Here is a 20,849-nt window from a genome sequence, read left to right as displayed (position 1 = left end):
ATACTGAGAATTGCCTCTGCTACAACACATGTAGAGACAATTAGCTGTAAATGATCAGCATTGTCTATTTTAGTAGGTGTGACAAGTAGCTGCTACTAGTAGCTCTGTGTTTCATCACCCTAAGTCTATAATTATCCATGAATGCAGTGCTATATACTATATATCACATGGGTGTTTAACCCTCATTTTGGCTTCTTCTACTATTAAACTGTTCTGACTGTTCTGGCTCTATAGCTCCCAGCATCCACAGACACCTAAAGTAATAAAAGGTGTAAGCTGTGCCCAGGTCCAGTAACCGATAGCAACCAATCAGATATTTGTTTTCAAACAACTGACCTGTAACCAGTACCAGCTAATTGTTTTCTTATGGGTAGCTAAGTCAGTAGATTTGCATCTTTTATTACATTTCATTGAAATGGATCATGATGAGAAACTGCCCTATTGCTACTCTTTATCACTATAGTTGCATGCTTTTGTGACCTGAAAATTGTGCTAATGTTTTGTTGGTTCTCTCCACAGTGTCCCCCCAGCTCTGTTAATGGTAGGTTCCTAACAATCCCATTTATTATGTGTTGGTGTAAAATAGTACATTTCCCTAACCATTTAATTGTTTGCTTTTCACAGAAACAGCGCTGTGTGCCAACATCAACAGGTGAGGGAATTCCTGATTCTGCTCTGCATTGCATATTCCATGACCAAACACATAGCTAGGACCATGTCCCTCCAGCTTCCAAGGGAAACATAAGGCCTAGGGGAGGTGATAAGGAGGCAGTCTGGGGCAGTGGCAGCCTAAGGTGCCCATACACAGGCAGATTTAAGCTGCTAATTTGTGCCCTTTACACCAATTCAGCAGTTTATCTGCCCATTTATGGGGACCCCTGATGGCCCTTCCCTCCTATCTCCATAGTTGTAATTTGACCAAACAATTGCATTAGCTCAATATCGCCCACTTAAAAAGTATGGCCACAGTGTCAGACTGGCCCACCAGAATAGCAGGAAAACCCCCATTGGGCCCAGGTGTCAGTGGGTCCCTCTGCTCCTGACCATCTGGCCTGTTTCATGGGCATTCCCTATTTCTGAATTGGAACAAAAATGAGAAATAGATGCTAACATGTAAATAAAAGAGACTAGTACAATAAAAAAGTTGGGCAAAGAAAAGAGGAAAAATAGTTTGGAGAATAGGCTTATGGTCTAGGTTTTCTGGTGGGCCCCTGAGGTCCCAGTCCGACACTGTATGGCCACCTTTAGACATGGCTAAGGCTAATGGCACACATACTGTAGCTCCATACCATGGCACTCTGAACTACACATTCAGGCAGCCACATACATTAGCAGTAACCAACTGTACCATGTCCACTTATTATCCTAAAAACACACAGCGCTTGTGATTTCTATAAACAGAACTGTTGTCTAAAGCTTTGTTCACATGGCTGTCTTGTTCCACCCGTGCCGTCACTGACCAGTGGGTCTATACACATGGCAATAGAAATCATATCTAAAGAAAGACTTGTATTGTGTTCTCCCTTCCTCTGGGTATAGACCCACTGAGAAATCATGAAATCAGTTAACCCATGCATAGTGGTTAAATTTACCCATAAAGTCACACTGCAGACAAACACATCAAACACATGTGTATGAAGCAATAGACACATAAGGACATGTAGAGACTCCAGGAATCTAATTATAGTAGAGATAAAACCATCATTCATTCATAGTAAATTGTAACAACAGAACTGCTCTGGGTTCCATAAACGAATGACTGGGTATTAGTACTGATGAATTAATGCCTTCCTTCTTTTTTATAGCAACTTTTCAGACCTTTCAGACCCATGCCTATGGACATTTGAAGACTATGCCTGCACACCAGTAAGTATGCCTTTAGTCCCTTCTAACTGTGCCATGGGTTAAAAATTCCTAAGAACTATATTTGTATATATATATATATATATATATATATATATTTGCTGATAATTTTGGTATTCTTACTTCTTTCAGGTGGCCAATTTCAGTACCTTTTCCCCTGATCTGCTGCTGAATATGACTGCCTGTGCCAACAACAGCGGACTGGTCAATGACACTCAGTATTCCATCTTGTTTTTCTCAAAGCTGACCAATAACAACTCAGCGGCTATGCTCTCCAGCCTAACTGGGCAGGTGCGTATAACAGCTATTTAGCAAGACTCCAAAGACTAGATATGAGAAACCTCAGTCTAAATCATGGAGGTCCCTTTGTAACCTTTCCATCTCTTCTTAACTCTATTTCTAAACATTCCCATCAGCCTTTAGTTCATGGTGGGAGGTGTCTTACAAACATCTGTAGCGATTTCAGCTGGACATCTCTTGTCTAAATAATACTGTTGGTTCTAGATGGTTTTTAACTGGTATGACATAGAAAACACAGAGTCCCTAGTCATTTAGCAAGACTCCAAAGATTAGATATGAGAAACCTCAGTCTAAATCATGGAGGTCCCTTTGTACTTTCCATCTCTTATTAACTCTATTTCTAAACATTCCCATCAGCCTTTAGTTCATGGTGGGAGGTGTCTTACAAATATCTCTAGTGATTTCAGCTGGACATCTCTAGAAAGCACAGAGTCCCTAGTCTAGAGCCAATGTCCTTTTGTTGTTAAGAAGTCATTAGTCATTTTCACCATTGGACAAGGCCATTGGGATGTGGCTCACTGTTGGGGACCCCTGTTCTATATAGTTTTATAGGTTCTGAAAATAACAAGTGTAAAAAAAATAGAGTGTATGACTTGACACAATAACCAAGCAAATGTCTGCACACCTGCATGTAAAGCATGTGATGGTTTCAGGCAAATACTTTTTTTTGTCTACATCTAAATCTATTCTGACCAGATCTAAGGCAAATTGGTTTCTTCTCAAATTCCACTTTTTCTGGTTGGTTAACCTTTCAATACACCACAAGAAGGGCAAGTCGGAAAAACATAATGGCTTTAGTGAGTCAACATATTTTCAGCTAAGGCGTATACCATTGTTCTGCCCTTCTGTCTGTCATTAGGTTTCATTATTTGTTTATTCAGTGCTAAATAGATGTGTATATACAGTCTAAACACATAGAACTGGGGGTGTCTGGAAAATTCTGATTCCCTGTAGCAGAATGCCTTTATTCATCCCACGCCACTCTTTTCCATCATCTGGTAATTTGGTTTATCCCAATCAGTCATAAATACAAACTACAGGTACAGGACCTATTATCCAGAATGCTCGAGACCTGGCGTATTCCGGATAAGGATCTTTATATAATTTGGACCTACATACTAAAAACATTAAATAAACCCAGTAGGATTGTTTTGCCTCCAAAAAGGTACAGGTATGGGACCCATTATCCAGAATGCTCGGGACCTAGGGTTTTCCAGATAAGGGATCTTTCCGTAATTTGGAAATTTATTTTTTTAAGTCTAGTAAAAAATCATTTAAACTTTAAATAAACCCAATAGGATTGTTTTGCTTCCATCAATTATATCTTAGTTGGGATTAAGTACAGGTACTGTTTTATTATTACAGAGAAAAGGGAATCATTTAACCATTAAATAAACCCAATAGGGCTGTTCTGCCCCCAATAAGGGGTAATTATATCTTAGTTGGGATCAAGTACAGGTACTGTTTTATTATTACAGAGAAAAGGGAATCATTTAACCATGAAATAAACCCAATAGGGCTGTTCTGCCCCAATAAGGGGTAATTATATCTGAGTTGGGATCAAGTACAGGTACTGTTTTATTATTACAGAGAAAAGGGAATCATTTAACCATGAAATAAACCCAATAGGGCTGTTCTGCCCCCAATAAGGGGTAATTATATCTTAGTTGGGATCAAGTACAGGTACTGTTTTATTATTACAGAGAAAAGGGAATCATTTAACCATGAAATAAACCCAATAGGGCTGTTCTGCCCCCAATAAGGGGTAATTATATCTTAGTTGGGATCAAGTACAGGTACTGTTTTATTATTACAGAGAAAAGGGAATCATTTAACCATGAAATAAACCCAATAGGGCTGTTCTGCCCCAATAAGGGGTAATTATATCTTAGTTGGGATCAAGTACAGGTACTGTTTTATTATTACAGAGAAAAGGGAATCATTTAACCATTAAATAAACCCAATAGGGCTGTTCTGCCCCCAATAAGGGGTAATTATATCTTAGTTGGGATCAAGTACAGGTACTGTTTTATTATTGCAGAGAAAAGGGAATCATTTAACCATTAAATAAACCCAATAGGGCTGTTCTGCCCCCAATAAGGATTAATTATATCTTAGTTGGGATCAAGTACAGGTACTATTTTATTATTACAGAGAAAAAGGAAATAATTTAAAAAAATTGAATTATTTGCTTATAATGGAGTCCATGGGAGATGACCTTCCCGTAATTTGGAACTTTCTTGATAATGGGTTTCTGGATAACGGATCCCATCTCTGTTCTGTTTTATTATTACAAAGATAAAGGAAATATGTTTAAAAATGTTGAATTATTTGATTATAATGAAGTCTATGCGAGATGACCTTTCTGTAATTCCGAACTTTCTGGATAATGAGTTTTCAGATTACAGATTCATATACATAAAAAACTAATGCTGTAAAAATAACAGGGAATAGCGGTACCTTTTCTTTGAATATGGGGATGTTAGTCAATAGGGCTGGAACTATTAGTAGGCAGAAGCGACACCTGCCTAGGGTGCAACCATGGGGGGGGGCAGGCAGGTATAGAATCTATAATGTACCCTCTATTACAGTGGTTCTCAACCTTCCTAATGCCGCAACCCTTTAATACAGTTCCTCATGTTGTGGTGACCCCCCAACCATAAAATTATTCCTAAGACCATCGGAAATATGTGTTTTCCGTCAGTCTTAGGCGACCCCTGTGAAAGGGTCGTTCGACCCCTAAAGGGGCCCCGACCCACAGGTTGAGAACCGCTGCTCTACTATAAAAGGAACATCTTCAGCTCTGCTGAGCATTTTTATATTTGTTTTCTTTAACGAACACTAAAACCAAAACAAAAATAGCCAGTGAGCTTTTCTTTATTTTCTTCTGATCAGTTTGGGAATGTGAGCAAAGAATGGAAGCGTTTCCTGCTGGCAGGCATCTGGCCCACTATTATGCAGAACGTAAACAGCAGCGGCCCTGCTAGTGGGTCCCCCCCTCAGCTGATCCCAAGATACATTCAACCGTTCCTGCCATACCTTAGCGCACCAATGATGCAGTGTCTGGTGGATAAGAAAGCGCCATGTTCCAGCATCCAGGAAGTGTAAGTAGCCATTGCAATGTGACAATACAAACTAATACTTAGCCAACAGTTTATGTCATATTGTGGCCTATTAAAGAATTATACCAAACTGAAATATATAAATTAGTAAATACTGCACGTTTAAATCTCTTACCATGAGCCGCCATTTTGTGATGGGCTGTGTGCTCCCTCAGAGATCACATGACACCTTCTAGTGTAACAGGAAGTAGTGTGGGAGTGAAACACTTTGTCCATTAATCAACATCTTGTGACCTTGTTACATGTATGTGTGCCCTTGGTTTGTTTGTGTGCGCTGTGAATCCTATGACCCCAGGGAGCGGCCCTTTGTATTCAAAATATCCATTTTCTCAGTGACGCTTACTGCAAAAAAAAACATTTTTATAAACAAAAAAGGTTTATATAGATGAAGCAGGATTTTAAACATGGGGTGTTTTATGTAATCTATTTTTCTTTCTAAAAAAAAAGGGGTGTTCACCTTTAATTTAACTTTTAGTATGTCATGAATTATTTGCCGCCTTCTTCAAACTCTTTGCAGCTTTCACAGGGGGGTCACTGACCCCGGCAGCCAAAAACAATTGCCCTGTGAGGCTACAGTTTTATTGTTATTGTTACTTTTTATAACTTTTTTTTCTATTCAGTCGCTCTCCTAGTCATAAACCAGTCTCTCATTCAAGCCACTCCCTGGTTGCTAAGGTAATTCAGACCCTAGCAACCAGATAGCTGTTAGAACTCCAAACTGGAAAGTTGCTGCACAATTATTGAAATAATTTAAAAAAAAACTACAAATAATAAAAAATGAAGACCAATTGCAAATTGTCTCGGGAATATAACTCTCTACATCATACTAAAAGTTAACTCAACGGTGAGCAACCCCTTTATGGCTTGTCAGTTAATCTGAGCAGTATATAAAAGCACTTCCTTCTTCTTCCTCCAGGGTGCAGGGTATCGGTGCCGTAGACCCTGGTTTGGCAATTACTAATGGGAAAGACCTGTTTCCAGTACTCAAGTCATTATTAAATGTTCGGCAGAATTTATCAGGTATGTTCTTCCACCAAGGTCCATGATATCATGAGTTGGATCGAATCCAGCCCTGAATACCTGCATCTGAAACATCAGTGACCCAACTACTTGGAAGCAGTAGGACGTTTCCCATATCTTCTTCTCTCTCACTCTCTCTCTCTTACTAGGCAATGCCTGCTCACAGAATGCCAACTCCAGCATCTGGCTGGCAAGCACCCTTGGGAAATTTGCTCAGTTTGCAGACTACAATGACTTTGTCAGCCTTAACCCTAACTTCAGTGCTGTAAGTACAAGTGAATGACAAGCAGATGACAATGATTGTAGCCTAAATCATGACAAGTCCCATCAGGGTTGGACTGGAGGGTGCAGGGCCCACCGGGGTTCGCGCCCCAGGGGCCCTGCAGGTGCCCCAGCCAGCCGTGTCCCCTACCCCCCCAGGGGCTCCCCTAACCCCCCCAGGGCCCCCACCTGACGTCCTCCCCGAGCGCGTATAAATTGAACGTGTCAGGGGAGGAACAGTCAGTAGGGGAGTGCCGGCAAGGGTCGGACTGGGCCGCTGGGGGCCACTAGGGCCGGGGCCCACCGGGATTTTTCCTGGTGTCCCAGCGGGCTAGTCCGACCCTGAGTCCCATTCACAATTAGGTATAAATTCAATGAGCATCAGCAGTAGCAGCCCTAGAAATGCCACTGCCCCATATGTAATAAAAGGCACCGGTTATTGATTGCTTTATACGTTACTCTGTATGTCAAATGTATGAAACCCACTTATTGCCCAGGGGCAGTAACCCATAGCAACCAATAAGATGTGTTTGCTTTTAAACAGGTGACCAGTAAATTCTACCTGCTGTTTGGTTGCTATGGGATAATGCTCCTGGGCAATCCTAGTGCCTTTATTACATAAGACAAAAATAAAAAAGGGGGAAATCATTTTTGGCAAAATGTCTTCTTATTAGGTACAGATACAAATGTTGTTTATTGAATATGGTGTCCTTTTAAAGATAATGGGCACCTTACCCTAAACCAGTGGTTGACAAACTTGCCAATGTGAAGGCTCAACCTTTGTCCAATGCTCCTGTTGAAGGTCCAGCCTGTTCCAGGGCTTCCCTTACTAATTAAATGAGTACAGATACAGGAACATATTGATTCCAAAAAATTCTAGGACAGAAAAAAGGCTAAATACATATTCACCCCAAATCTGACCCTAACCAACCTTCAAGCTGAGCTTTCAGGTGTATCTAGGAGAGTAATTTGCCATTCTCCCCAATTCTCACCCTAACTGATGTTCAGACTGAGCCTCCCCTGCCTCTACTCTAACCTGCTTAAGGGGCTAGTCCCACAGTTTGGAATACACTGCTCTAAACAAACCAAGGATACTTAATCCTGAGCCTAACTATGAAACCCTAGAATATGGAACTATGTTTGATACATCTGAATTACTCAGTCTTTCAGCAATTTGGAAGCTCATTCAGCATAAATGACCCTCACTGTGTCCACAGCCCTATCTGTTCTACTGATATAAAAAAACTGCTCTGCTCTCCAACTCCCTGGTTGATTGGTTGCTTGTGTATGTATCCTGCTTTGCAGTTGGCTGTATTGTCTAGCCTGACAGTGCCCCAAGTGGTGAGCTTCAGCCTGCAGTCAAATTCCGCAAACAACTCTAATGACGTTGGCCAGATGATGGGAATACTGCAGAATTCTGCTGATGTCCAAAACTTCCTGACTAACCTCAATTCAGCTGCAGTAAGTTGTACTTATATACATTATGATTATGCTTCATTCATACAGTGCCAACATATTATATATCTATATACTTATTTAATTAATTTGTGTTACAATCCAGCCTATGTCAACAACATTAACACATTATGTATGGTCATGATACACCTCAATAACACTACTATAATGTACAGAACCCCTCAGTGACTTCTAATATCCTTATCATTTACAGTAGGGGGTACATTATCCCTTATAATACATGAGTGATACTCAGAGTTCCCTGTATAACTCAGCCTGCAGCCTTGTGCCTTTATATGGGCACAGAACCCCTCAGTGACTGCTAATATCCTTATCATTTACAGTAGGGGGTACATTATCCCTTATATTACATGAGTGATACTCAGAGTTCCCTGTATAACTCAGCCTGCAGCCTTGTGCCTTTATATGGGCACAGAACCCCTCAGTGACTGCTAATATCCTTATCATTTACAGTAGGGGGTACATTATCCCTTATAATACATGAGTGATACTCAGAGTTCCCTGTATAACTCAGCCTGCAGCCTTGTGCCTTTATATGGGCACAGAACCCCTCAGTGACTGCTAATATCCTTATCATTTACAGTAGGGGGTACATTATCCCTTATAATACATGAGTGATACTCAGAGTTCCCTGTATAACTCAGCCTGCAGCCTTGTGCCTTTATATGGTCACAGAACCCCTCAGTGACTTCTAATATCCTTATCATTTACAGTAGGGGGTACATTATCCCTTATAATACATGAGTGATACTCAGAGTTCCCTGTATAACTCAGCCTGCAGCCTTGTGCCTTTATATGTGCACAGAACCCCTCAGTGACTGCTAATATCCTTATCATTTACAGTAGGGGGTACATTATCCCGTATAATACATGAGTGATACTCAGAGTTCCCTGTATAACTCAGCCTGCAGCCTTGTGCCTTTATATGGGCACAGAACCCCTCAGTGACTGCTAATATCCTTATCATTTACAGTAGGGGGTACATTATCCCTTATAATACATGAGTGATACTCAGAGTTCCCTGTATAACTCAGCCTGCAGCCTTGTGCCTTTATATGGGCACAGAACCCCTCAGTAACTGCTAATATCCTTATCATTTACAGTAGGGGGTACATTATCCCTTATAATACATGAGTGATACTCAGAGTTCCCTGTATATCTCAGCCTGCAGCCTTGTGCCTTTATATGGTTACAGAACCCCTCAGTGACTTCTAATATCCTTGTATTTTACAGTAGGGGGTACATAAAAACAAATTAAAAATAGAAAAGCTAAATTAGAACAGTATGAGTAAAGTCTTAGATTAGATCTTCAATAGATCTTCAATGTTACAGATTTAGTAATCTATCATGCTACATGGGTACCTGCCTTGGAGTGTTTTGGATTTCTCACCTATGCAGAGCTATGCAGAGCTCACAAATACAGAAAGAATTAAGCATATTTCCAGAATCTGCAAAAGCTGCACCTTTCTGGTTTTATTCTAATAATACACCTGATCTCAAGGTGATGGAAATAGAACTGACCACTTCTTACCCATGCATGACAGAAAGTATTCAGTATTTAGTTGAAGGACTTACCCAAAAGCTTTCCCCCACACTGGTCATGCCATAATGTAGCTCAGAATGTGGGAGTGTACAGTCTGTACATATCTTTATGTTGGCCAACACACACAAGAAAGGGAGAAACGTTCAGTTACTAATACAGTAGAGACTTACAACTGGCAGCTATAGAGCTTGGGGAGTGCTTACACTCCTAGGGTTCCCCTTTGTATATTTATAATGGAAATATTAAGAGGTGAATATAGAGATATTTTCCTTAATCTTTTTTGTCCTATTTCGCAAAAGGTGTCTTAATACAGACTGATGTTTTAAACTTGCCTAAGCTTATAATGTGTTTTAGGCTGGCTACACACTTCCTTATTATCTCCCATTCACTCCTATTGTGTTATAACCCCACCAACAAGAAACCAGCATATGAAACTAGAGCCCCTGCTTTCAAAACAATAAAGGCGTGTACAGACAAAATAGTATTATACAGGAGCAGAGCTCATGCAGAGCTGTACAGAGCTCCATAACACAATTTTAGCACTAGACCCAATGTTTGGCCTACCAGAGCACCAGAAGTTCTCCCAGTAGGCCCCAGTCAAGGTAAATTCCCATTAGCCCTTTCTAATTTCCACCATAGGTCTATATAACCCATATACCATATATTGGAAGTGCCTCTGTTTAATTGTTGAGAGAGTGGGCCCTCCATGTCAGCTTTTCAGACCACATCCCTCTCTGACCCAAACCACATCCATATTCTGCCATTTTGGGTCCAATGTTCAAGTAAAACAGGGACAGTTGGGAGGGGGTACCTTCAATGTGTGATCTCTTAGGACTTTATATGCTTTCAGAAGGTCAGGGATAGTGTCCTTTCAGCAGTTCAGGGATAATTCCATGCTACTGAAGCTGTACCATAAACATTTTCTTTCTTTTGCAGATGAACATGAGCTCCATTCCACGCCCTCTAGCGCAGGGTCTGATGAACAAAACTTTTCAACTCCTGGTTCCCAGTCTTAACCTCTCCAGCAGCTCTGATTGGGCAGGGCTTTTCCAAAATAACCTGAAATCTCTTCTGCCTGAAATCACAACAGACCAGCTCAAGCTCCTGCCCCAGAACTTCTCTTGTGACTCCTTCCAATCTGTGTAAGTCAAATTTAACTTTAAAGTCCAACTTCTGCCGTAAATGTAGATAAGAAAATGGTGCTCAGCTTGTGTTCTCTGGTGTCAAGTATGTTCTTCTAATTAGTATGGAAGTATAATTATCACATTTCATAAGAGCCTATAATTTATTTACAAATTATAGCCTATATATATTTATTTACTTGTATCACATGACTCAATGAAAATTAAATGATAATGGTAGAGGTCACATTAGAGGTTCCAAAAAATGTTGAAGAGCATTTAGCCTGTGCTCTGGTCTATAGATGGACCACTCTTACACCCATGGAGGGTCCAGAATGTTATGTTAGAAGATAGCAGCAAGAGTAAAGTTTCAAGTAATTCACTGCAGTCTTAATGAAGGTGCACACTGCTCGGAGGGATCTGCACCCTCCCGAATTCCAATAGCCACAAAAAAGCACTGGCACTCAAAGCTGCAAAAATGGGACAAGCCCTTTAGAAATCTTTATTGCGGAGGTGCAATGTTTCAGGGCAAAATAATGCTTGATAAAGGGGTTATTTTGCCCCGAAACGTTGCACCTCCGCAATAAAGATTTCTAAAGTGCTTGTCCCATTTTTGCAGCTTTGAGTGCCAGTGCTTTTTTGTGGCTAGAAAGGATGGGAGCCAGTAGACTGGACCATTTTTGGTATTGGAGACTGGAACCTGTTGGAAGCAATGAGGCCAATGGCAATGCATTTTAAATGTTCCCAGTCCTACAGATCACAGGATTTCCTAGACCCAAATGACTAATGATTACCACCAGTATAAGATAAGACAAATTGTATAGAAGGTCCTTGCCTTCAAATGAAACCCATTAAGGAGACCCAATGGTGCATTAGAATCAAACAATGCGGTTTTATATACTTTGAATCTACATTTCCCAAGTTCTCATTTTCTGTTTCTACCAGAATGAAAGCAATGGACTCCGACTTCAACCAGCTGAAAAATGTAAAACAGGAGGATGTTTACAAAGTCGTCATTCAACCGTATCTCAAAAACAATGGTAATTTCAGGATTCTGTTCCTAAGATGAAATGCTATGTTGCTGTTTGTCCCCCATGAGGACCATTTGTCCTATTAACAATGGAAGGTGTGATCTCCATAGTTCAGGGGTTTAAAGACACATAACGTTGATTTAGTTCATCTGAATAACAAGGCCTAAAGGTGTCCATACACGGGCGGATAAAAGCTGCAGATGGGCCGAGTCTACAGCTTATCAGGCCACGTGTGGGGGCCTACCCAATCGATATCTGGTCAAAAATCAGGCAGATATAAATCTTGCAGGTTTAATAATCCAGTTGGGGCAAGGAGCATATTGGCTGATTGATGCAGTCCTTGATGCAGTTGTTTGGCCCTCTGCCCATGTCATGATGCTGTAAGCAATGTGTGCCAGACAGATACTCTTTCGGGGGAGGAATGATTGAGGAATGATATCTAATTGTATCCTGAACTTGATGTATCCCAAAATGCATGTAAAACAGTCCATCTTAACCAAAATCTAGGGTAATGGGATGAGATAAGATGGATGCCAATAGAAGCTAGTCTACAGCTATGATTTCTTTTTTAATGCCTACATCATGTTGAAATCAACGGCTATGACAATGGTATCCCCATTCAATATCTTTCATCTTCTATTAGCTTCAGCCTGCTCACAGAATGTCAACACCAGTACCTGGGTCACGCAGAACTTTGGGAAATTCATACAGTTTGCACCGTACAATGACTTGATTGCCTTAAATCCTAATTTCAGCGCAGTAAGTAACAGATACTTCAGCTTAAAAGTTAACCTGGGTACCGTATTCCCTTTTATTTGGATAATGGGGGCAACACATTTTTGACTGTGTGTTCGACACACCAGAAACCTATTCGACTCACTGCGGCCCAACTGTAATGTTTGGGGGGAGGTGTTATGGGACTTAATGATGGGATTCTCTACAATTGTACCCTTCGTACAGTCCCAAAAATGCATTTACTGTGACTGTGTATACGTGGTTCCTTAATGAATTCCTTGCTTACTGTTGCATTTAATGTACTTTGCAGCTGGATGTACTGTCAAACCTAGCAATGTCCCAGGTGGCAAGCTTCAGCCTGGGGTCAGTTGCTGCAAACAACACCAATGCTGTGGGGCAAATAATGGCACTATATCAGAACCCTGGGGATGTCCAAAGCTTCCTGGCTACAATCAACTCAGCGGCTGCTCTAGTAAGTCTCATTCCCCTGCTTTAGAGTCATCAGCTTCAGTCTACCCATGTCATGAGCTTCATTCTTTCTGAGAGGCAGTTCTAGTAACCAATTAGCTCCTAGCATTTACCTTTGTGCTGCATCTGTTGCTGGTGGTGAGAAGACCTGGACCAAACGTTGTGGCACATAAGGTTCTTTTAAATGAATGCCATACTTATAAAGCTGTTCTATATTTCTTTTCAGAATAATCTGAGCACCATTCCACACCCTCTGGCTCAGGGTCTGATCAACAAAACTTTCCAAGCTTTGGTTCCAAGCCTCTCATCCTCCAACAGCTCTGATTGGACAGGGCTGTTCCAGGATAAACTGAAGTTTGTTCTACCTGAAATCACAACAGACCAGCTCAAGGTTCTACCCCAGAACTTCTCTTGTGACTCCTTCCAAACTGTGTAAGTGGACTCTTTTCTTTTTAATCCCTCCATGTGTCATTATGATAAAGTAACAAGAGTATAATTATGGGGTTTCCATGAAATAAAAGCTTCGGCCTTTGGTCTTACACCTTTATATGGTCAACAAAATTGCCACTGTTGCCTCTGTGAAGGATTCGGACTGTCATGGGTGTGAGTGGTGGCAGACACTTTCACAACTAAAGAGATTTACTTCTCAAGCGGCAGTAAGAGCCACATTTCCTTTTGAAACAACACAAATTATAGGCATGTAATGACATATGTAAATTCTCCTTCATGGGTTATTTTTTAACCTCTGCAGGACAGCTGCCTGATGCAAATGTTCTCAGCTAGTCTCACAACTGAAATGATCCGTAGTACAAATCCAATCATCTCACTACATTCTAGACCAGTGATTCCCAACCAGTGGCTATTGGTCCCAGTGGCCTCAAAGCAGATGCTTATTTTTGAGTTTATAGCTTGGAGGCAACTTTTGGCTGCAGAAAAACCATGAGTACTGGCAAACAGAGCTTCATGTAGGCTGCCAATCCCCATAGGGGCTACCAAATATCCAATAGCAGCACTTATTTGGCACCCTGGGACCCCTGGTCTAGATGATGTTCTAGAAGAGATGAAATACAGTAGTCTGGACCCCCTTTTATATTATAATGAAAAAAATTGAAGACTAAGACTTGATGATGAGGCCAAAGGCAGAGCCCCTAAGCTTTTGCCATCCTACTGATCACAGGATTTCATAGACTCAAGATAAGTTATATTAAAAGTGTTTTGCCTATAAACCAATGATGATTTTAATGAAGCCCATTAAAGAATAGTACACAAGCATTATGGTAGTGTATACAGCAAATCTACTTTTCCCCAGTTTTAATGTTCTTTGTTTCTAACAGAATCAAATCAATGGACTCTACATTCAACCAACTGAAAAATGTAAAACAAGAAGATGTTTACAAAGTTCTCATCCAACCTTATCTCAAAAATAATGGTAATGAATAACATTTGTTGATTGGTGTTAACTATGTAACAGTTTGGTGTCAAGCAGGAAATTCAGTGACGTAACTACCATACAGGGGTGCCTAGGTTGAAGGGTCTGCTGCATGGTTTTACCTTATGCAGTGGGAGGGTGGGAATGGGTGGGGGGGGTGCAGTAAGCCACGGATGTCCCTGAAGGCTATGTGTTAAGAATCAAGAGGAAGAAGGAGGTCCCTGCACTGTATAGTTTAGAATGTAAGAGTATGGGTAACACACAACAAGCAGGATAAGTAAGGGCAGATTATGGATTATACAATGGTTAAGGCACCATCTCAGTCAGCTGTGAAGGCAGGGCTCAAAGAGGTAGGCATTACATTTAGTTTAAGAGACTGGGGGGGTGGTTATTCTTTATAAAGGAATTCAGTCATGGAATTCCAAAGGATAGAAGCAGAGGTTTGAGACAGGAAACAACAGTGGTGGTGTGGTCAGGTGGTGGCATCTGAGAAGAACGGAGAAGTTGGCCAGGAATGTGTGAAGACACAAAAAAGTGATGTAGTGAGGGGCAGCAGAATGAAGGGCTTTGAAGGGCATAAGAATAATTTTGTAGTTATTCTTTGAGTAATGGGAAGCCATTGTAAGAAATTTAAAAGTGGAGGAACCTGTTCTCTCTTGGTGTCAGGATGAGGCAAAGAGGTGGCAGTTAGGGAGGCCATATAGCAGGAAATTGCAGTCATCTAAGTGGGATAGGATGAAAACACTAATTAATGTCATAGTTGTTGCTTGCAAGAGATTTTTTCAATATTGTGTAGGAAAAAGTGACTGCAGAGAATACCCTTAAAGAGATCATTTGAAAAAGCTTCTACTCCTGATAGAAAATAGAGTAGGATGCATTTCCTGTTCAAGTGTCTAAGCTAAAAGAGCACCTTGCACTATATGTCCCATAGAAGACTATTTGAACTGAAGGGCTAGACAGCAATGACAGCTCCCTTTTGTGTTGTCTTCCATTAGGTTCAGCCTGCTCAAAGAATGTTAACAGCAGCACATGGATCAAGGCCAACTTTGGGAAATATTCTCAATTTGCAGACTACACGTCCTTGGTTAACTTAAATCCCAACTTCAATGCGGTGCGTAACAAGCTACAACTGAATATCCAGTAAAAAAGTAATGAATATAACAAGGATCAACCAAGTACAATATAAAGAAGGTTCTCAGAAGAAGAATGTTCCATGTTCTTCCATGTTCTAATATTGTAGAGCTCTATATGTTTTTTTAACTTTTTTACTGTTCATATCTATTCTCTCCCTCCGCCTGGTCAACCTCAACATGGTCAATCTCTTTTCTCAATGAAAAAAAGCAGAGATTTAAAAAAGGCAAACTGCAACTGTATTCTTATATTACTTTACATAAAAACATCTTAGTGGGAAAAGGGCAGAGACCAAATTTCCACCCATGCTAAAAGGTGACTCCATCCCATGTTCCAATTCGCCTTGAATGGCCTTCTTTTGGTTGGATGGAGCCACTTTTGAAGGGTTGTCTTTAAAAAGAAAGTAGCAACAAGTAGGCAAAAGGCAATTATGACTATAATTAATCTGTTTATAGAAGCGGGATAAAAGCAGTATATCCAATTCCTGATTACATAGTAAATGTAGGAATGTATCCTTGCTCACGAGCTAAGACTTTATACACTTACCCATGTATTTATTTTGCAGTTGGACGTGTTGTCTTCGCTCACAGTGCCACAAGTGGTCAGCTTCAGTTTGGCGCCACAGGCTGGAAATAACCCTAGTGCCGTAGGGCAGATTGTAGGGTTACTGCAGAACACCAACGATGCCTACAACTTCCTGGCCCAGATAAATTCTGCAGCTACATCGGTAGGTTCAATGACCGTCCTCTATTGTGTCCCTATTGTATCCTATTAATGGGTGGAAGATTCTGTAATGATTCCATTGATGCCCTCTGAAATGTAACACATGTTCTTACTGTATGTTGTACTTGCAGCAAAGATGCCCCTTTAGTAATTTAGCATGATGTAAGATGTGTGGACAGCCTATGCACGTAATCGGTTCATTCTAAAAAATGTGTTTCTTTCTTTTGCAGAATAATATGACCTCCATACCTTCTCCTCTAGCTCAGGGGCTTCTAGCTAAAACCTTCCAGACCCTAACCCCCCAAATAAATAACTTAACTAGTTCTGACTGGTCATCACTGTTCCAAGATAAACTGAGCCTTCTTCTGCCTCAAATCTCGCAAGATCAACTCAGTCTCATCCCAAAGAACATCTCCTGTGACTCCTTCCAAGCAGTGTGAGTTATCTTTACTCTGGTCTAGGCTATATACTAATATGTTTTATGTACTAGCCACTGGTATTTCAATGTTGGCCGGGCTCCAGACAAGAATAGAAAGAAAGTCAGCCCCTTTCACAAGGGTGTACAATGTGTACAATACTAACCTCTATAGAAGTGATAGGGCTTGAAGGTGTACCTTTAAGAAGGGATCGTCTGCCTGTCTCCAAAACCCATTAGTAATGGTGTAATGTAAAAAGAAAAGCTACCCACCCCCTTACAGCTTTAACTGTATTGATATGGATAGGGGGATAGAATCTTATATGTACACATGATAGGAGCTTAATGGCCATGTAAGTGGCTTTTGTGTCTGATATCTGTTTGGTGTAGGGTTACGGATTTTGATGGCTGGAAAATCTTGTTGGCTGTAGGCCATGTAGTCATATTCTAATGGACCAATTAGACGTTGGCTGGCACCAATTAATCAGATTACCATAAATCCTTGCCAAATGATCTTCATTGTGTATGACCAACTCACTGGTTGTTTTCAATATTTCATATTAGAACCTCTATCTCTTACAGTTTCTATATTTTATCTGATTGTATTTGTGTAATATTCCTCAGAACCAAAGGTTTGATCTCGGCTTACCCAAAATTGACAGCAGACAAACAGCAATCTGCCTATGGATCCTTCATTAAGCCATATCTGAATAATAATGGTGAGTTTTATTAATCCAACAGGATCACAGGGCCACTGGCCAGGCTGGGAGGAACCTAGAACATTGGTTAGGGATGCTAAGCCCTACATACTTCTTTATAAAGGGCTGAAGGGAACCCATAATATTGATTAACATCATTCATGAGTTATTCACTCATCCTACCTAAGTTTGTGCTGTGATTTGTACGTAAATATTGTGTGCCCCACCATGAGGATTGAAGGGAAAGCAGTTGTATATCATTTTTCATACCTGTATTTTTTCTTTGTAGGTCAAGGGACACCAAAATGCTACAACCAAAGTGATCCCAACTCTGGATCCTGGCTTATGAACAACTTAGGCAACTTCATGACACTGACAAGCCAGACTGATCTGTTAACTTTTGCAAATCAAAGCATAGTAAGTTCATGCAGTTATTGGGGCTGTTATGGGACACCCCCCCCCCCCTAGTCATCATAAGCCAATGGTGCACTCCCAGCTATTAAAGGGGCAGGATATCTCCAAGTTTAGCAAGAGCTCAATTAAGAAATATATTTTTGTTATATCCTGCACCCAACCTCCTGGTTTTTCTGAGCAACTATGATAGGAGGAGAACTAATACACTGACCCCCTCTGTATAATAACCTGATCTCAAAGCCTCAATCGATGTGGTGCAAAGCTCAAGTTTATAGGAGCTTTATAGGATGGAGGCAGTTTTGCACTGCCCCTTGCACTACGAAATGCCCCTTGCTTTAGTAAATGAGTTTCAAGGACTGCTAAAAACATTGACATTGATGGTACAGAACATGATTATTGGGATAAAGTTTTAACATAACTCAAATGATTTTTTGCAGCTGCAGATGTTCGCCAGCAACCCAGCCACTGCCCAGTTTGCCAGCCAGCTCAGCCTGGATAAGGACACCGCCATTTTCTTTACCACACTCCTGACCTCAGGCGGGAATGTCAATCTGAGCAGGTACAGTACAGATAGGTTCTCATTTGGGCGATGGCTGTGTGCTCCTTTAGGTCTATATGTAACCTGGTAGAATACTACCACCTTGTTCTCTATATATCAGGTACCTAGTGATACCAATCACTGCCAAAAACCCTTTTGGCACTACCTTTTTTGGCACTATTTGTCTCTCCTACTAGATACCACATAACCTGGTACAGGAGGCCCTACTGAGCCCTCCAAGGTATTTTTTTGGCCCTCTGGTCGGCGATGGGCTCCATAGAATGCTGTGTATTACATCATTAATTTGATATAATTTGGCCCAGAAACATGTAGTTTTCCAACTAACTGGCCCACTGCATGAAATGAAATGGACGGCACTGATTTTGCATATTTTTGGATCTAGAGGTTCTTAAAGTGGGCCCTGGATGTGAGCTTTGCTGGTGGCCTCCTATGGGCCCAACTGGGCCAGCATTTGAATATCAAAAAGCAACCCCAGTAATGTACAGTAACTATGCACCACACCGTAACACCAAAGTATCTCCTTGTGGTGCTGATGATCATATCAACGCCCAGCATCGAAGGCCAACGAGTAACAACTGTTTATTTTATTTCTTATTTTTTTAGTATCCCGACTAATCTCCTGTGCTTCCTGACACCACAAGCTTTTCAGAATATGAGCAGTTCTGATATTCTTGACAGCACCCAGAAAATCAACCAGGCCTGTGCTAAAAACCAGACCCAAGGTCCTTCCGCCCCAACAGCTGAGGAATTACAGGTAATGAAATATCCTGTTTCTAAGAAGGCCATCAGCTTTGCTGAAATATTGCTTGCCTACATGACCTTGGTTCTTTTCTATGTATGAGTCTTTTCTCCTTGTCAATATGGGGAAATATGCCATTGGCACCCTTATAGCAATTCTGACTTGATGAGGTATGTATAGGGATCTGTGAGGGAGAAAGCACCATTTGTGGCCCCTACTCTCCTTAGGCCCACTCAGAACTAAGAGGCCATATGCCACTAGTTCATTTTATCCTATCAGCTCATGACATTACTGGGGAAGGTTAGTAAAGATAAATGCTGTCAAGTGACTTCCGTTGCAAAGAACATGTTCTATAGACAAAAAAAATAGTAACATCACCCCTAGTGGTCATAAATGGATAATGCTTTTATGATGCTGCCTATGAAAAATGCCAGTCCAAAGCAAGCACCTTCTCATATAGTAGCTGTAGAGTGAAATGATATATACAGTAAGCCCTGCCAGGCAATTCAAATACTGTCAGTTGATAGATTAATATATCCCTGGGACTAACAGGGAAGCAGAACATAAGACTACAAGGGGGACCAGGAGTGTTTAGTGTCCTGAATGGTGAGAAATTCCAAATATAACTTCAATAAAGCCTTCTTCCCAAAGTCTTGGGGGCCGAATGTGATTTTGCTGTGGGACCCAGTAAAGTTTAGTGATGCCACCATGTCTATATTTTATATTGTATTCTATAACCCTACTTTTCATTTCCCTAGGTCTCAATTTCTCTTGTCAGCAAGCTGAACAACTTTACAACGGCCACTCTCAGTAATCTAGGCCAAACTGCCGTCGGACTCTCACAGTCCCAAATCAGTGGCATTAAGGACAGTGATCTCAAGAACGCTCTGCCTTCTCTCAGCGGTGTGTCCGGCTGGAATTATGGACAATCTAAGTCAATAATCAATAAGCTGCTCAATTCCGGTTACCAGGTACATTTTTTTTACTAATAAGTTAAATTAATGGTGCTTTCAAAAAGTTGAATGTTGATGTATCCTGCTGTAGATCTACAGTTCCCAGCATGCCTCTGCTGGACAAAGAGATACTGTCATCACATAACTACCCTTGTATTATAATACTATGTCAGGGCTGCCCAACTGGAGACCTTTGTTCTAGCCACTTGCAGGCCTATACACCTCTTTAAATGACATAGTAACATAGTAAGTTAGGTTGAAAAAGGACGTACGTCCATTACATTCAACAATAATGCCTATATATAACCTGCCTAACTGCTAGTTGATCCAGAGGAAGGCAAAAACCCCATCTGAAGCCTCTCTAATTTGCCGCAGATGGGAAAAAATTCCTTCCTGACTCCAAGATGGCAGTTGGACCAGACCCTGGATCAACTTGTACTAAGATGATTGTTACCTAGCCTTTTTGGCATATCTATTTACTGATGCTAACCTGGAATCCTGGTTTCTTTCATTTGCTGTAGGTCACCAATTTAGAAAGCTTAGGCAGCTTGGTGGTTGGGCTTCCAAGTCAGCAGCTCATGGGTTTGGATCCAAGTATGATTTTAAACGCATCCAAAAATGCCCAGTTTGCAAGCCAGATGTCCAGTGCTCCTACTTCTCTGCAGACCGTTTTTGTTGCAAAGGTGAGTAGCTATCCAAGGAGTAAGCATATCATACCAAACACGGGACACAGGGGTAGGTGCAGGCCTGGGCCTAGGGTGGCACAATTTGAGGGACAGCATGCCTCCCAGCCACACATGGGAGTTGGTATGTTCTCTTGCTTGTGTAGGTACACAAAAATAAACTAC

The 20,849-nt window shown here is 41.1% G+C and overlaps 1 protein-coding gene across 1 annotated transcript in view; it reads left to right on the top strand.

Moving 5' to 3' along the window:
* The window catches only part of msln (mesothelin), a 41,983-nt gene that overhangs the window by 5,189 nt on the left and 15,945 nt on the right, over nt 1-20,849 (top strand). The window contains exons 4-26 of the mRNA XM_031892874.1: nt 520-541; nt 625-652; nt 1,806-1,866; nt 1,996-2,154; nt 5,059-5,267; nt 6,202-6,305; nt 6,455-6,570; nt 7,872-8,027; nt 10,522-10,727; nt 11,652-11,746; nt 12,381-12,496; nt 12,783-12,944; nt 13,167-13,372; nt 14,275-14,369; nt 15,365-15,480; nt 16,066-16,227; nt 16,454-16,659; nt 17,263-17,357; nt 17,626-17,753; nt 18,188-18,309; nt 18,913-19,063; nt 19,807-20,019; nt 20,523-20,684. Coding sequence (XP_031748734.1) covers nt 520-541; nt 625-652; nt 1,806-1,866; nt 1,996-2,154; nt 5,059-5,267; nt 6,202-6,305; nt 6,455-6,570; nt 7,872-8,027; nt 10,522-10,727; nt 11,652-11,746; nt 12,381-12,496; nt 12,783-12,944; nt 13,167-13,372; nt 14,275-14,369; nt 15,365-15,480; nt 16,066-16,227; nt 16,454-16,659; nt 17,263-17,357; nt 17,626-17,753; nt 18,188-18,309; nt 18,913-19,063; nt 19,807-20,019; nt 20,523-20,684 — 3,090 coding nt within the window. The remainder of the gene's footprint in view (nt 1-519; nt 542-624; nt 653-1,805; nt 1,867-1,995; nt 2,155-5,058; nt 5,268-6,201; nt 6,306-6,454; nt 6,571-7,871; nt 8,028-10,521; nt 10,728-11,651; nt 11,747-12,380; nt 12,497-12,782; nt 12,945-13,166; nt 13,373-14,274; nt 14,370-15,364; nt 15,481-16,065; nt 16,228-16,453; nt 16,660-17,262; nt 17,358-17,625; nt 17,754-18,187; nt 18,310-18,912; nt 19,064-19,806; nt 20,020-20,522; nt 20,685-20,849) is intronic.

This window comes from Xenopus tropicalis, chromosome 9 (genome assembly GCF_000004195.4).
Source record: "Xenopus tropicalis strain Nigerian chromosome 9, UCB_Xtro_10.0, whole genome shotgun sequence".
NCBI lineage: Eukaryota > Metazoa > Chordata > Amphibia > Anura > Pipidae > Xenopus > Xenopus tropicalis.
This window is presented reverse-complemented; position numbering and strand designations above follow the sequence as displayed.